Raw genomic sequence first — 15,386 nt, 5'->3', positions numbered from 1 at the left:
CTTGTGCGCCTATAGGTCACTTTCTACATCGTGTACATTTTCTCGGCACCTGTGGGGTTGTGGACCTTTCTGGCAGCAAAGAATAGGAAAAGTGTATATATATATATATATATTATAGAGAACATCTATCTCTATTATAGTGTGTATTACTATTGTTTTATCACATTGTGAGTGATTATAGATTGTAGCGGTTTTTGTTCTTACACACACACACACACACATACCTCAGCCCCCTTGTAACGCTGTGCTTGGGGTCCAAAGAATCACACCGCGCTATAAGCGGATCGCGTTAGAAATAATGTACCATTGTATGTATTGTACAATAAAGTATTTAAGACACCAATAGCCGTGTTGTACAGTATTCATAAATACGATAAATTGGGAGCCACCCTTACATCGCGATATAAGTGGATCCGCGTTGTAGCGGATCGCGTTATAACGCGGTTGAGCTGTATGTATAATGCTTGCTAATAAATCAGACACAGGGAATGTAATGTAACATCTTTTATTAAACTCATTGCTGGGCGTTTATCTTTGTAGGGCTAAACAGAGCTGCAAAACGAGGCCGACAAATCCCAGGTGGTGAGTGGAAGGGGGGAGGATTGGTGGAGATTTGCAGGATCCCCTCCTTATTCAGACCCCCAAAAGCAGCCGATCCTCTCACCTAGTGCGACAGAGATAAGAATCTATTCACCCTGCAGAGCATCGCTCCTTAAACCCCTGCAGGGAACCCGCTGTATACCCCTCACCTGCAGAGCATGCCTCGTTATAGGGAGAGGTTATAGGAGCAGTTAGGGGAGGAGTTATAGGGAGCGGTTATAGGATCAGTTAGGGGAGGAGTTATAGGGAGCAGTTAGGGGAGGAGTTATAGGGAGAGGTTATAGGATCAGTTAGGGGAGGAGTTATAGGGAGAGGTTATAGGAGCAGTTAGGGGAGGAGTTATAGGGAGAGGTTATAGGAGCAGTTAGGGGAGGAGTTATAGGGAGCAGTTAGGGGAGGAGTTATAGGGAGCGGTTATAGGAGCCGTTACGGGAGGAGTTATAGGGAGGGGTTATAGGAGCAGTTAGGGGAGGAGTTATAGGGAGCAGTTAGGGGAGGAGTTATAGGGAGCGGTTATAGGATCAGTTAGGGGAGGAGTTATAGGGAGCAGTTAGGGGAGGAGTTATAGGGAGCGGTTATAGGAGCAGTTAGGGGAGAAGTTATAGGGAGAGGTTATAGGAGCAGTTAGGGGAGGAGTTATAGGGAGCGGTTATAGGAGCAGTTAGGGGAGGAGTTATAGGGTGGGGTTATAGGAGCAGTTAGGGGAGGAGTTATAGGGAGAGGTTATAGGAGCAGTTAGGGGAGGAGTTATAGGGAGAGGTTATAGGAGCAGTTAGGGGAGGAATTATAGGAGCAGTTAGGGGAGGAGTTATAGGGAGCGGTTATAGGAGCAGTTAGGGGAGGAGTTATAGGGAGGAGTTATAGGAGCAGTTAGGGGAGGAGTTATAGGAGCAGTTATAGGAGCAGTTAGGGGAGGAGGTATAGGAGCAGTTATAGGAGCAGTTAGGGGAGGAGTTATAGGAGCAGTTATAGGGAGTAGTTATAGGGAGCGGTTATAGGAGCACTTAGGGGAGGAGTTATAGGGTGGGATTATAGGAGCAGTTAGAGGAGGAGTTATAGGAGCAGTTAGGGGAGGCGTTATAGGGAGCGGTTATAGGAGGAGTTATAGGGAGGAGTTATAGGGAGGAGTTATAGGAGCAGTTAGGGGAGGAGTTATAGGAGCATTTATAGGAGCAGTTAGGGGAGGAGTTATAGGAGCAGTTAGGGGAGGAGTTATAGGAGCAGTTATAGGGAGCAGTTATAGGAGCAGTTAGGGGAGGAGTTATAGGGAGAAGTTATAGGAGCAGTTAGGAGAGGAGTTATAGGGAGCAGTTATAGGAGCAGTTAGGAGATGAGTTATAGGAGCAGTTAGGGGAGGAGTTATAGGAGCAGTTAGGGGAGGAGTTATAGGGAGAGGTTATAGGAGCAGTTAGGGGAGGAGTTATGGGGAGAGGTTATAGGAGCAGTTAGGGGAGGAGTTATAGGACCAGTTAGGGGAGGAGTTATAGGGAGCAGTTATAGGAGCAGTTAGAGGAGGAGTTATAGGAGTAGTTAGGGGAGGAGTTATAGGAGCAGTTAGGGGAGGAGTTATAGGCAGAGGTTATAGGAGCAGTTAGGGGAGGAGTTATAGGGAGAGGTTATAGGAGCAGTTAGGGGAGGAGTTATAGGAGCAGTTAGGGGAGGAGTTATAGGAGCAGTCAGTTACATGAAGTCCTTACACTTGGATTTCACGAGCTGGCGCTGTTCTCTATCTGGATTTCATTCCATCTCTTTCCGAATCTACGGGAGAGAACAGAGATTCACCATCATAGATCCCCTTCACCAGATGCCGACCTACCCATAATCCCTCTCACCAGATCCTGAGCAACCCACAATCCCCATCACCAGATCCTGAGCAACCCACAATCCCCCTCACCAGATGCCAACCTACCTGTAATCCCCCTCACCAGATCCTGACTAACCCACAATCCCCCTCACCTGATCCCAAACTACCCACTGCACCCCTCACCAGATCCCAACCTATCCATAATCCCACCCCCCCCCCTCACCTGATCCTGACCTACCCAGAATCCTCCTCACCAGACCACGAGCGACCCACAACCTTACCAAGGATCTTACAGAACCCAGTTTGGTGCGTGTGTGTGTATGCGTGTGCGTGCGTGCATGTGTGGGTGCGTGTGTGTGTGTGCGCGTTCATGTGTAGGTGCGTGGGTGTGTGCATTCGTTTTATCCCCCCAGTGCCATACACCTATGTATACATCCTGCACTATTTCAGATAATTTTCCTTTTTCATGTGACTGTTTTGTATTGGGTATGAGTTCTTTGTATTCCCCTTTTCTCCCCTTTCTCTCCCTTGGTTACATTTTTGTATGTATTTTTTTTAGTACATACAGCTCAACCCCGTTGTAGCGCGATCCGTTACAACGCGGATCCGCTTATAGCACGATGTAAGCGTGGCTCCCAATTTATCGTATTTATGAATACTTTACAACACGGTTATTGGCGTCTTAAATACTTTATTGTACAACGCATACAATGGTACATTATTTCTAACGCGATCCGCTTATAGCGCGGTGTGATTCTTTAGATCCCAAGCACAGCGTTATAAGGGGGTTGAACTGTATAAGTTTATTCTATTATATCCTCTCTCCTTCTTGCTACATATTGTATATTTATGTTGAGTTTAGATTATTATTCTCTTAGCTATAAGTTGATAGAGGAATTTAGTGAGTTCTCTGTTTTTAGACCTTATTTGTACCTTCCAATTTTTCTTTAACTATTTGAGTTATTGTTTATTGGTTGGTTTATTATTTTGGGCTATTAGTGGAGTTTTACAGTCATTTGTTTACAGATGTTTTGTATACTTGTATGCTAATAATTTTTTTTATTCTTGCTAATTATTGAGATTTTCTGCCATCCGTGCTTGTATGTTTTTAATGTTAGTGTTATCTTCTGCATTTAATGAAAACTATTTTTCATTTTTCTATATTGACTATTGTACCTTGTTTTGTTTCGTGTTTCATTGATAAGTAGGCTTATATATGGGGCTGGTGGTGAAGGTGCGTATATATATATCTTATACTATATTTGTGAAAGCACTGTATGCCTGTCTGCATGGCCTCTGTCCCTAGGGGAAATCTCATTGGTCCCTTGGCCTGCACTCCGCCCCCGCACACCTCTCATTGGCCTGAGGCGGAGTGACGGGCCAAAGGACACGGACACACACACACACACACCCACCGCGCTCATCGGGACCAGCGCGCACCTCCTCCTCTCCCCGGGTCTCCCGGTTTCCCGTGCTTTTTCCTCCCCCCCCCTCATTTTTAAGGCCAAGCTGGCGGGGGCAAGTCCTCTTTGCCACCCGCCAGCTAATTGCATTGGAGCTCTCCCCGCACTCTCCTGGACCCGAGGCCACGTAAGTACAGCTTCTCCCCGGGGGGGGGGGGCCTTCCTTCTCCCGAGTGGGAGCATAGCGTGGGGCAGAGGCCCCCCCCTCCTACCCCTTTGGGGCCACGGCGGACGCCCAGCGGGATTAGTGGTCTCAGGGCAGAGGGGTTTGTGTGCGTGGGGGGGGGTCCGGGGACTGGTTGCCATCGTGTGCGGCCCGCGCGGGAGGCACACAAGTGACCTACGGGACGCGGTCAGGTCCCCCTCCCGGTACCCACGGGGTTTCCCGCAGCCAAGGGGCATGCGGCGCTTGCGCTCCTTTCACGGTGGAGTTAAAGGCGCATAGTGGCGGTCCAGCCATGCGTCCAGCCATGCGGCTGGAGAGGAGGCTGCTCCCGCGCTCTCCCTTCCCACACCTTTCGATTACGGGGGGTCGTTGGGAATGTTTGCACTTAGGTGCGAGGAGGGGTGCACTGGGTAGATATTGGTAAATCTATATAGGGATTTATGTAGGGGATAGAGGCGTGGATTCATGTGTTAGCAGTAAAGTAGATGTGGGTATTTATATATGTGGATGTGTGTTTGTAGGTAGGTATATGTATGTGTATATATATATATATATATATATGTGTGTGTATTTATATGTGGGTATTTATGGGTATGTATATAGATATGTATATGTGGGTATACAGGAGTATGTGTATATATGTGGGTGTATATATCTACTATATATTTCTGAAAGCACTGTATGCCTGTCTGCGTGTCCTCTGTCCCTAGCGGCAATCGCATTGGAGCTTTGGCCCGTCACTCCGCCTCAGGCCAATGACATGGCTCCCCGGCGCTCTCCCTCACCCCCCACCCGCTCACCCCCCCCCCTCACACAGTCCGCTCCCCTCACACAGGCCGCTCCCCGTCCCTGAGGGCGCTCCTCCGGCTGTCTCCGCCTCTCCCCGCGAGAGGCACAGCACCTCCTCACCGGAGCGTCTCAGCCTCTCCGCTGAGGAGCCCGAGGTGGAGGAGGAGGGCGGCCGGTACCCGGAGGAAGAGGAGGAGCGCGGCCATGTGCAAGGTGAGGAAACGCAGGGGAATGGGTTATTTAACGTGTCCCTGACTCCCCCTGCCCTTTGCCCCCCCTGCCCTTTGCCCCTCCCTGCCCACCTGCCCTTTGACCCCCGCCCCTCCCTGCCTCCTGCCCTTTGCCCCTCCCTGCCCTTTGCCCCCCGCTCCTCCCTGGCCCCCGCTCCTCCCTGCCCTTTGCCCCCCCTGCCCTTTGCCCCCTGCCCCTCCCTGCCCTTTGCCCCCCCACCCCTCCCTGCCCTTTGCCCCCCCGCCCCTCCCTGCCCTTTGCCCCCCTGCCCCTCCCTGCCCTTTGCCCCCCGCCCCTCCTTGCCCTTTGCCCCCCTGCCCCTCCCTGCCCTTTGCCCCCCTGCCCCTCCCTGCCCTTTGCCCCCTTGCCCTTTGCCCTCCCCGCCTTTCCACGCCCCTTGGCCCCCCCCCGCCCTTCCACGCCCCTCCCCCCCTTCCACTCCATGCCCCTCCCCCCCTTCCCTTCCACTCCATGTCCCCTGCCCTTCCACGCCCGGGCAACGCCGGGTCTCTCAGCTAGTATATATATATATGTGAACATGACAAAGAAAAAAGAATCCCAGATTAGCACTCTAGCATACAAAATATATCAAAATATATTAAACAAACATAACAAAATATATAATACAAAGTGTACCAAGGACTGATTGCTACTGAACACTAACGAATTGAACATACATGAAGTTACAGACATAAGTAGGAACACATCCAACAGATCACAAATAAGCTGGTATAAAAGCTGTAAGATAATGTGTGACAAACCACAAGCAGTGAAGAGGTTAATGTGTCAGAAGTAGCTATGTATAGGCTGCCATATGCACACGCAGAGACCCAAACCCTAAAGTGCCGTATGCACACGCAGAGACCCAAACCCTAAAGTGCCATATGCACACGCAGAGACCCAAACCCTAAAGTGCCGTATGCACACGCAGAGACCCAAACCCTAAAGTGCCATATGCACACGCAGAGACCCAAACCCTAAAGTGCCGTATGCACACGCAGAGACCCAAACCCTAAAGTGCCATATGCACACGCAGAGACCCAAACCCTAAAGTGTGGAGGAAACTAAGTTGCCTCCTAGTACTTGGACCGGCCGGTCAGAATCACCAATAATAAAAGCTCAGCATAGATGCATATGCTGATGTGTGCACAGACAGTGGGTAATATATAGCAAACATGTATGAGTATTGCACATTGAATTGGCACACACAGATAAGCAGCAGAGCTAAAGACAGATGTCAACAGTAAGTATAACGGGGTACTTAGCACTGGTCCAAGTGAGGGTCAATAGTGGCTGGGTGTTTGCAACTGGAGCGCTGGTAGAGAGTCCAGATAGGTGAAACCGCCACACTGCGCCTGCTCAAATGAGCAGTGAGAGCGCCAAATTGAAAATTGCAGCAGGGGAGAGACGAATCAGCCTGGGTCACCGCTGGATCCTGAACAAACAAACCAAAGAGCCCCGACGCACGTTTCGCCACCTGCTTCGTACCTGGGGCGGAGGATGAAGTTGTATGTGTATATATATGTATATACCTGGGGCTGGTGATAAAGGTGTATATATATATATATATATATATATACCTGGGGCGGGTGATGAAGGTGTATGTGTATATATGTATACCTGGGGCGGGTGATGAAGGTGATATATTGCCACAGGTCAGAGTAATACTCAGCCAGCTGTTGGGGTGTTGCCTGCTCCCCGGGGTGTTGGGGTTCGCTGGGGGCAGCAGCACAGACCGCTCCAAACGCCAGGAGCAGCAGGAGAAGCAGAGAAAGGCGATGCAGCGTGGAGGGCATCTGTGTGAGGGCATGAGAGGGTTAAATGTGACATGATGCAGTCTGTCCCCTGCCAGTGTCCCTCTGTCCCCTGCCTGTGTCTCTGTCCCCTGTCTGTGTCTGTCCCCTGCCTGTTTCACTCTGTCCCCTGTCTGTGTCCCTCTGTCCACTATCTGTGTCTCTCTGTCCCCTGTCTGTCTCTGTCCCCTGTCTGTCTCTGTCCCCTGTCTTTGTGTCTGTGTCTCTCTGTCCCCTGTCTGTGTCTCTCTGTCCCCTCTTTGTGTCTCTCTGTCCCCTGTCTGTGTCTCTGTCCCTCTGTCCCCTGTCTGTGTCCCTCAGTCCCCTGTCTGTGTCTCTCTGACCCCTGTCTGTGTCCCTCTGTCCCCTGTCTGTGTCCCTCTGTCCCCTGCCTGTGTGTCTCTGTCCCTTGTCTGTGTCCCTCTGTCCCCTGTTTGTGTCCCTCAGTCCCCTGTCTGTGTCTCCCTGTCCCCTGTCTGTGTCTCTGTCCCCTGCCTGTGTCCCTCTGTCCTCTGTCTGTGTCCCTCAGTCCCCTGTCTGTGTCTCTCTGTCCCCTGTCTGTGTCTCTCTGTCCCCTGTCTGTATCTCTGTCCTCTGTCTGTGTCTCTCTGTCCCCTGTCTGTGTCTCTCTGTCCCCTATCTGTGTCCCTCTGTCCCCTGTCTGTGTCTCTCTATCCCAGTCTGTGTCCTCTGTCCCCTGCCTGTGTCTCCCTGTCCCCTGTCTGTGTCGCTCTGTCCCCTATCCGTGTCTCTCTGTCCCCTGTCTGTGTCCCTCTGTCCCCTGCCTGTGTCTCCCTGTCCCCTGTCTGTGTTTCTATGTCCCCTGTCTGTGTCTCTCTGTCCCCTGTCTGTGTCCCTATGTCCGCTGCCTGTGTCCCTATGTCCCCTGTCTGTGTCCCTCTGTCCCCTGCCTGTGTCTCCCTGTCCCCTGTCTGTGTTTCTATGTCCCCTGTCTGTGTCTCTCTGTCCCCTGTCTGTGTCCCTATGTCCGCTGCCTGTGTCCATATGTCCCCTGTCTGTGTCTCTATGTCCCCTGCCTGTGTCCCTATGTCCCCTGCCTGTGTCCCTATGTCCCCTGTCTGTGTCCCTATGTTCCCTGCCTGTGTCCCTATGTCCGCTGCCTGTGTCCCTATGTCCCCTGTCTGTGTCCCTCTGTGCCCTGTCTCTGTCTCCCTGTCCTCTGTCTGTGTCTCTCTGTCCCCTGTCTGTGAACCTCTGTCCCCTGCCTGTGTCCCTCTGTCCCATGTCTGTGTCTGTCCCCTGTCTGTGTCCCTATGTCCCCTGCCTATGTCACTCTGTCCCATGTCTGTGTCTGTGTCTGTCCCCTGTCTGTGTCTGTCCCCTGTCTGTGTCTGTCCCCTGTCTGTGTCCCTCGGTCCCCTACCTGTATCTCTGTCCCCTGTCTGTGTCTGTCCCCTGTCTGTGTCTCCCTGTCCCCTGTCTGTGTCTGTCCCCTGTCTGTGTCTCTGTCCCCTGTCTGTCTCTGTCCCCTGTCTGTGTCTCTCTGTCCCCTGTCTGTGTTCCTCTGTCCCCTGTTTGTGTCCCTCTGTCCCCTATCTGTGTCCCTGTCCCCTGTCTGTGTCTCTCTGTCCCCTGTCTGTGTTCCTCTGTCCCCTGTCTGTGTCTCCCTGTCCCCTGTCTGTGTCTCTCTGTCCCCTGTCTGTGTCTCTGTCCCCTGTCTGTGTCTCTCTGTCCCCTGTCTGTGTCCCTCTGTCTCCTGTATGTGTCCCTCTGTCCCCTGTCTGTGTCTCTCTGTCCCCTGTCTGTGTCCCTCTGTCCCCTGTCTGTGTCCCTCTGTCCCCTGTTTGTGTCCCTCTGTCCCCTGTCTGTGTCTCTGTCCCCTGTCTGTGTCTCTCTGTCCCCTGTCTGTGTCTCACTGTCCCCTGTCTGTGTCCCTCTGTCCCCTGTCTGTGTCCCTCGGTCCCCTACCTGTATCTCTGTCCCCTGTCTGTGTCTGTCCCCTGTCTGTGTCTCCCTGTCCCCTGTCTGTGTCTGTCCCCTGTCTGTGTCTCTGTCCCCTGTCTGTCTCTGTCCCCTGTCTGTGTCTCTCTGTCCCCTGTCTGTGTTCCTCTGTCCCCTGTTTGTGTCCCTCTGTCCCCTATCTGTGTCCCTGTCCCCTGTCTGTGTCTCTCTGTCCCCTGTCTGTGTTCCTCTGTCCCCTGTCTGTGTCTCTCTGTCCCCTGTCTGTGTCTCTGTCCCCTGTCTGTGTCTCTCTGTCCCCTGTCTGTGTCCCTCTGTCTCCTGTATGTGTCCCTCTGTCCCCTGTCTGTGTCTCTCTGTCCCCTGTCTGTGTCCCTCTGTCCCCTGTCTGTGTCCCTCTGTCCCCTGTCTGTGTCTCTGTCCCCTGTCTGTGTCCCTCTGTCCCCTGTCTGTGTCTCTCTGTCCCTTGTCTGTGTCTCACTGTCCCCTGTATGTGTCCCTCTGTCCCATGTCTGTGTCTCTGTCCCCTGTCTGTGTCCCTCTGTCCCCTGTCTGTGTCTCTCTGTCCCTTGTCTGTGTCCCTCTGTCCCCTGTCTGTGTCTCTCTGTCCCTTGTCTGTGTCTCACTGTCCCCTGTCTGTATCTCTGTCCCCTGTCTGTGTCCCTCTGTTCACTGTCTGTGTGTCTGTGTCTCTCTGTTCCCTGTCTGTGTTCCTCTGTCCCCTGTCTGTGTCTCTGTCCCCTGTCTGTGTCTCTCTGTCCCCTGTCTGTGTCCCTCTGTCTCCTGTATGTGTCCCTCTGTCCCCTGTCTGTGTCTCTCTGTCCCCTGTCTGTGTCCCTCTGTCTCCTGTCTGTGCCCCTCTGTCCCCTGTCTGTGTCTGTCTGTCCCCTGTCTGTGTCCCTCTGTCCCCTGTCTGTGTCTCCCTGTCCCCTGTCTGTGTCTCTCTGTCCCCTGCCTGTGTCCCTCTGTCCCTTGTCTGTGTCCCTATATCCCCTGTCTGTGTCTCCCTGTCCCGTCTGTGTCCCTCTGTCCCCTGTCTGTGTCTCACTGTCCCCTGTCTGTGTCTCTGTCCCCTGTCTGTGTCTCACTGTCCCCTGTCTGTGTCTCTGTCCCCTGTCTGTGTCTCTCTGTCCCCTGTCTGTGTCTCTCTGTCCCCTGTCTGTGTCCCTCTGTCCCCTGTCTGTGTCTCTCTGTCCCCTGTCTGTGTCCTCTGTCCACTGTCTGTGTCTCTGTCCCCTGTCTGTGTCTCTGTCCCCTGTCTGTGTCTCACTGTCTCCTGTCTGTGTCGCTCTGTCCCCTGTCTGTCTCTCTGTCCCCTGTCTGTGTCCCTCTGTCCCTTGTCTGTGTCGCTCTGTCCCCTGTCTGTCTCTCTGTCCCCTGTCTGTGTCCCTCTGTCCCCTGCCTGTGTCCCTCTGTCCCCTGTTTGTCTCCCTCTGTCCCCAGCCTGTGTCCCTCTGTCCCCTGTTTGTGTCCCTCTGTCCCCTGTCTGTGTCTCCCTGTCCCCTGTCTGTGTCCCTCTGTCCCCTGTCTGTGTCTCTGTCCCCTGTCTGTGTCTCTGTCCCCTGTCTGTGTCTCACTGTCTCCTGTCTGTGTCTCTCTGTCCCCTGTCTGTGTCTCTGTCCCCTGTCTGTGTCTCACTGTCTCCTGTCTGTGTCGCTCTGTCCCCTGTCTGTGTCTCTGTCCCCTGTCTGTGTGTCTCTGTCCCCTGTCTGTGTCTCTCTGTCCCCTATCTGTGTCCCTCTGTCCCCTGTTTGTGTCACTCTGTCCCCTGTCTGTGTCCCTCTGTCCCCTGTCTGTGTCTCTCTGTCCCCTGTCTGTGTCGCTCTGTCCCCTGTCTGTCTCTCTGTCCCCTATCTGTGTCCCTCTGTCCCCTGTCTGTGTCCCTCTGTCCCCTGTTTGTGTCTCTCTGTCCCCTGTCTTTGTCTCCCTGTCCCCTGTCTGTGTCCCTCTGTCCCCTGTCTGTGTCTCTCTGTCCCCTGTCTGTGTCTCCCTGTCCCCTGTCTGTGTCTCTCTGTCGCCTGTCTGTGTCCCTCTGTCCCCTGTCTGTGTCTCTCTGTCCCCTGTCTGTGTCTCTCTGTCCCCTGTCTGTGTCTCTCTGTCCCCGTCTGTGTCTCTCTGTTCCCTGTCTGTGTCTCTGTCCCCTGTCTGTGTCTCTGTCTCCTGTCTGTGTCTCTCTGTCCCCTGTCTGTGTCTCTCTGTCCCCTGTCTGTGTCCCTCTGTCCCCTGTTTGTGTCTCTCTGTCCACTGTCTGTGTCTCCCTGTCCCCTGTCTGTGTCTCTCTGTCCCCTGTCTGTGTCTCTCTGTCCCCTGTCTGTGTCTCTCTGTCCCCTGTCTGTGTCTCTCTGTCCCCTGCCTGTGTCTCCCTGTCCTTTGTCTGTGTCCCTCTGTCCCCTGTCTGTCTCTCTGTCCCCTGCCTGTGTCCCTCTGTCCCCTGTTTGTGTCCCTCTGTCCCCGTCTGTGTCTCTCTGTTCCCTGTCTGTGTCTCTCTGTCCCCTGTCTGTGTCTCTCTGTCCCCTGTCTGTGTCTCTCTGTCCCCTGCCTGTGTCTCTCTGTCCCCTGTCTGTGTCTCTCTGTCCCCTGTCTGTGTCCCTCTGTCCCCTGTCTGTGTCCCTCTGTCCCCTGTTTGTGTCCCTCTGTCCCCAGCCTGTGTCCCTCTGTCCCCTGTTTGTGTCCCTCTGTCCCCTGTCTGTGTCTCTCTGTCCCCTGTCTGTGTCTCTCTGTCCCCTGTCTGTGTCTCCCTGTCCCCTGTCTGTGTCCCTCTGTCCCCTGTCTGTGTCTGTCTGTCCCCTGTCTGTGTCCCTCTGTCCCCTGTCTGTGTCCCTCTGTCCCCTGTTTGTGTCCCTCTGTCCCCAGCCTGTGTCCCTCTGTCCCCTGTTTGTGTCCCTCTGTCCCCTGTCTGTGTCCCTCTGTACCCTGTCTGTGTCTCTGTCCCCTGTCTGTGTCTCTGTCCCCTATCTGTGTCTCTCTGTCCCCTGCCTGTGTCTCCCTGTCCCCTGTCTGTGTCTCTGTCCCCTATCTGTGTCTCTCTGTCCCCTGTCTGTGTCTCTCTGTCCCCTGTCTGTGTCTCTGTCCCCTGCCTGTGTCTCCCTGTCCCCTGTCTGTGTCTCTCTGTCCCCTGTCTGTGTCTCACTGTCCCCTGTCAGTGTCTCTCTGCCCCCTGTCTGTGTCCCTCTGTCCCCTGTCTGTGTCCCTCTGTCCCCTGTCTGTGTCCCTCTGTCACCTGTCTGTGTCTCACTGTCCCCTGTCTGTGTCTCACTGTCCCCTGTCTGTGTCTCTCTGTCCCCTGTCTGTGTCTCACTGTCCCCTGTCTGTGTCTCACTGTCCCCTGTCTGTGTCTCTCTGCCCCCTGTCTGTGTCTCTCTGTCCCCTGTCTGTGTCCCTCTGTCCCCTGTCTGTGTCTCACTGTCCCCTGTTTGTGTCTCTCTGTCCCCTGTCTGTGTTTCTGTCCCCTGTCTGTGTCTCTCTGTCCCCTGTCTGTGTCTCTGTCCCCTGTCTGTGTGTCTCTGTCCTCTGTCTGTGTCTCTCTGTCCCCTGTCTGTGTCCCTCTGTCCCCTGTTTGTGTCTCTCTGTCCCCTGTCTGTGTCCCTCTGTCCCCTGTCTGTGTCTCACTGTCCCCGTCTGTGTCTCTCTGTCCCCTGTCTGTGTCTCTGTCCCCTGTCTGTGTCTCCCTGTCCCCTGTCTATGTCTCTCTGTCCCCTGTCTGTGTCTCTGTCCCCTGTCTGTGTGTCTCTGTCCCCTGTCTGTGTCTCTCTGTCCCCTGTCTGTGTCCCTCTGTCCCGTTTGTGTCTCTCTGTCCCCTGTCTGTGTCCCTCTGTCCCCTGTCTGTGTCTCACTGTCCCCTGTCTGTGTCCCTCTGTCCCCTGTCTGTGTCTCTGTCCCCTGTCTGTGTCTTTCTGTCCCCTGTCTGTGTCTCTGTCCCCTGTCTGTGTCTCCCTGTCCCCTGTCTGTGTCTCCCTGTCCCCTGTCTGTGTCTCTGTGTCCCCTGTCTGTGTCTATCTGTCCCCATCTGTGTCTCTGTCCCCTCTCTCTGTCCCCTGTCTTTGTCCCTCTGTCCCCTGTCTGTGTTTCCCTGTCCCCTGTCTGTGCCTCTTTGTCCCCTGTCTGTGTCTCTGTCCCCTGTCTGTGTCTCCCTGTCCCCTGTCTGTGTCTCTCTGTCCCCTGTCTCTGTCTCTGTCCCCGTCTGTGTCTCTGTGTCCCCTGTCTGTGTCTATCTGTCCCCATCTGTGTCTCTGTCCCCTCTCTCTGTCCCCTGTCTTTGTCCCTCTGTCCCGTCTCTCCACCTCTCCCTCTCTCCCTCTCTCCCTCTCTCCCTCTCTCCCTCTCTCTACCCATCTCCTTCTCTCCCCCTCTCTCCCTCTCTCCCTCTTTCCCTCTCTCCCTCTCTCTCTCTCCCTCTCTCCCTCTCTCTCCCTCTCTCTCCCCCTTTCCCTCTCTCTCCCCCTCTCTCCTTCTTTCCCTCCCCCTCTCTCCCTCTTTCCCCCTCTCTCCATCTCTCCCTCTTTCCCTCCCCCTCTCTCCCTCTATCCCTCTCTCTACCCCTCTCCCTCTCTCTACCCCTCTCTCTCTCTCTACCCCTCTCCCTCTGTCCCTCTCTCTCCCTCTCTCCCCCTCTCTCCATCTCTCCCTCTTTCCCTCCCCCTCTCTCCCTCTCTGTACCCCTCTCCCTTTCTCTCCCTCTCTCGCCCTCTCTCTCCCTCTCCCTCTCTCTCCCTCTCTCTCCCTCTCTCTCCCTCTCTCTCCCTCTCTCTCCCTCTCTCTCCCTCCCTCTCTCTCCCTCTCCCTCCCTCTCTCCCTCTCTCCCTCTCTCCCTCCCCATCTCCCTCATGTTAGGTTTTAATGGACACAATCATCTCTTCCCGATTTCTCTCCAGGAAAACTGCGGGGTTTTTGAAAAAACCTTATAACCCAATAAAAACCTACGCTCCACAAGAACAGCATCCTCACTGAATCACCCGCGTCCCGCACTTGTGTAGAAGGCGGGTGTGTGTGTATTTGTGTGTATATATATATGTGTGTGTGTGTGTGTATTTGTGTGTATAGATATATATATGTGTGTGTATGTGTGTGTATATATATATATATCCCACTAACCAGAACTGTTTGTTTGGCTGTTAATACCACACCAGCTGCTGTTATAGTGTCGAACTTAGCGTACCCTACGCCTGTCCCCAACTGTCACCTGGGCAGAGAAATGTCCTTTTAAATGCCCTGCCAGACCTGGTGACTCAAGGTCACCTTCTCTTAACCCTTTGCTGACCGGTCCCTGTGTGTCCCAAACGTGGGGGGGGGGGGGGGGGAGGGGGGGTACTCTTACCTTGACGAGCGGTGCGGTGGCGGTCTCTGTGTGACACGGGGAAAGGTGCTCGGGGTTTTTATCTGGGGACGAGACCCCTCCCCCGGGGGTTATTAACCGCGCTGTCCGTCCCCCTCTCCCCCCCACCCCTCTACGCCACACATCTCCCCCCTCCCTCCCCCTCCCATTACTCTGGCGCTCACGGGATATTACATTCTGACAGCTCCATGGTGACAGGAACACGGGAGGGTTTCCGCTCTGCGCACTCGCAAGCGAACGCGCACGGCGTCGGCTTCCATTTTGTATCCCTGTTGCCGTTTAAGAAAATATGTTAAAATCAGATAATTCATCGTTCCCTAAAACTCCTCCTTTTACCCCATATACCCGTTCCCTATAACTCCTCCTATTACCCCATATACCCGCTCCCTATAACTCTTCCTATTACCCCATATAACCCCTCCCTAAAACTCCTCCTTTTACCCCATATACCCGTTCCCTATAACTCCTCCTATTACCCCATATAACCGCTCCCTATAACTCCTCCTATTACCCCATATACCCGTTCCCTATAACTCCTCCTATTACCCCATATAACCGCTCCCTATAACTCCTCCTATTACCCCATATACCCCTCCATATAACTCCTCCTATTACCCCATATACCCCTCCCTATAACTCCTCCTATTACACATATACCCGCTCCCTATAACTCCTCCTATTACCCCATATAACCCCTCCCTATAACTCCTCCTATTACCCCATATACCCGCTCCCTATAACTCCTCCTATTACCCATATAACCGCTCCCTACATCTCCTATTACCCCATATACTCGCTTCCTATAACTCCTCCTATTACCCCATATAACCGCTCCCTATAACTCCTCCTATTACCCCATATAACCCCTCCCTATAACTTCCTCCTATTACCCCATATAATCCCTCCCTATAACTCTTCCTATTACCCCATATACCCGCTCCCTATAACTCCTCCTATTACCCCATATACCTGCTCCCTATAACTCCTCCTATTACCCCATATAACCGCTCCCTATAACTCTTCCTATTACACCATATAACCCCTCCCTATAACTCCTCCTATTACCCCATATAACCGCTCCCTATAACTCTTCCTATTACCCCATATAACCCCTCCCTATAACCCCTCCTTTTACCCCATATTCCCTCTCCTTATAACCCCTCCTATTACCCCATATAACCGCTCCCTATAACCCCTCCTATTACTCCATATAACCCTCCCTATAACTCCTCCTATTACCCCATATAACTCCTCCTATTACCCCAAATAAAAGCTGCCTATAACTCCT

The 15,386-nt window shown here is 53.5% G+C and overlaps 1 protein-coding gene across 1 annotated transcript; it reads right to left on the bottom strand.

Moving 5' to 3' along the window:
* Positions 1–505: 505 nt before the first annotated feature.
* On the bottom strand, positions 506–14,147 carry LOC142472987 (pancreatic polypeptide prohormone-like). Its single transcript, XM_075580133.1, has 4 exons — positions 14,081–14,147; positions 6,674–6,849; positions 2,298–2,358; positions 506–664 (listed from the first exon to the last, which is right to left on the bottom strand). Exons 2-3 carry the CDS (start codon positions 6,847–6,849, stop codon positions 2,307–2,309), a joined length of 228 nt encoding a protein of 75 aa, XP_075436248.1. The 5' UTR covers positions 14,081–14,147; the 3' UTR covers positions 506–664; positions 2,298–2,306.
* Between the last annotated feature and the right edge of the window lie 1,239 nt (positions 14,148–15,386).

Source organism: Ascaphus truei, chromosome 23 (genome assembly GCF_040206685.1).
Source record: "Ascaphus truei isolate aAscTru1 chromosome 23, aAscTru1.hap1, whole genome shotgun sequence".
Taxonomy (NCBI): domain Eukaryota; kingdom Metazoa; phylum Chordata; class Amphibia; order Anura; family Ascaphidae; genus Ascaphus; species Ascaphus truei.
This window is presented reverse-complemented; position numbering and strand designations above follow the sequence as displayed.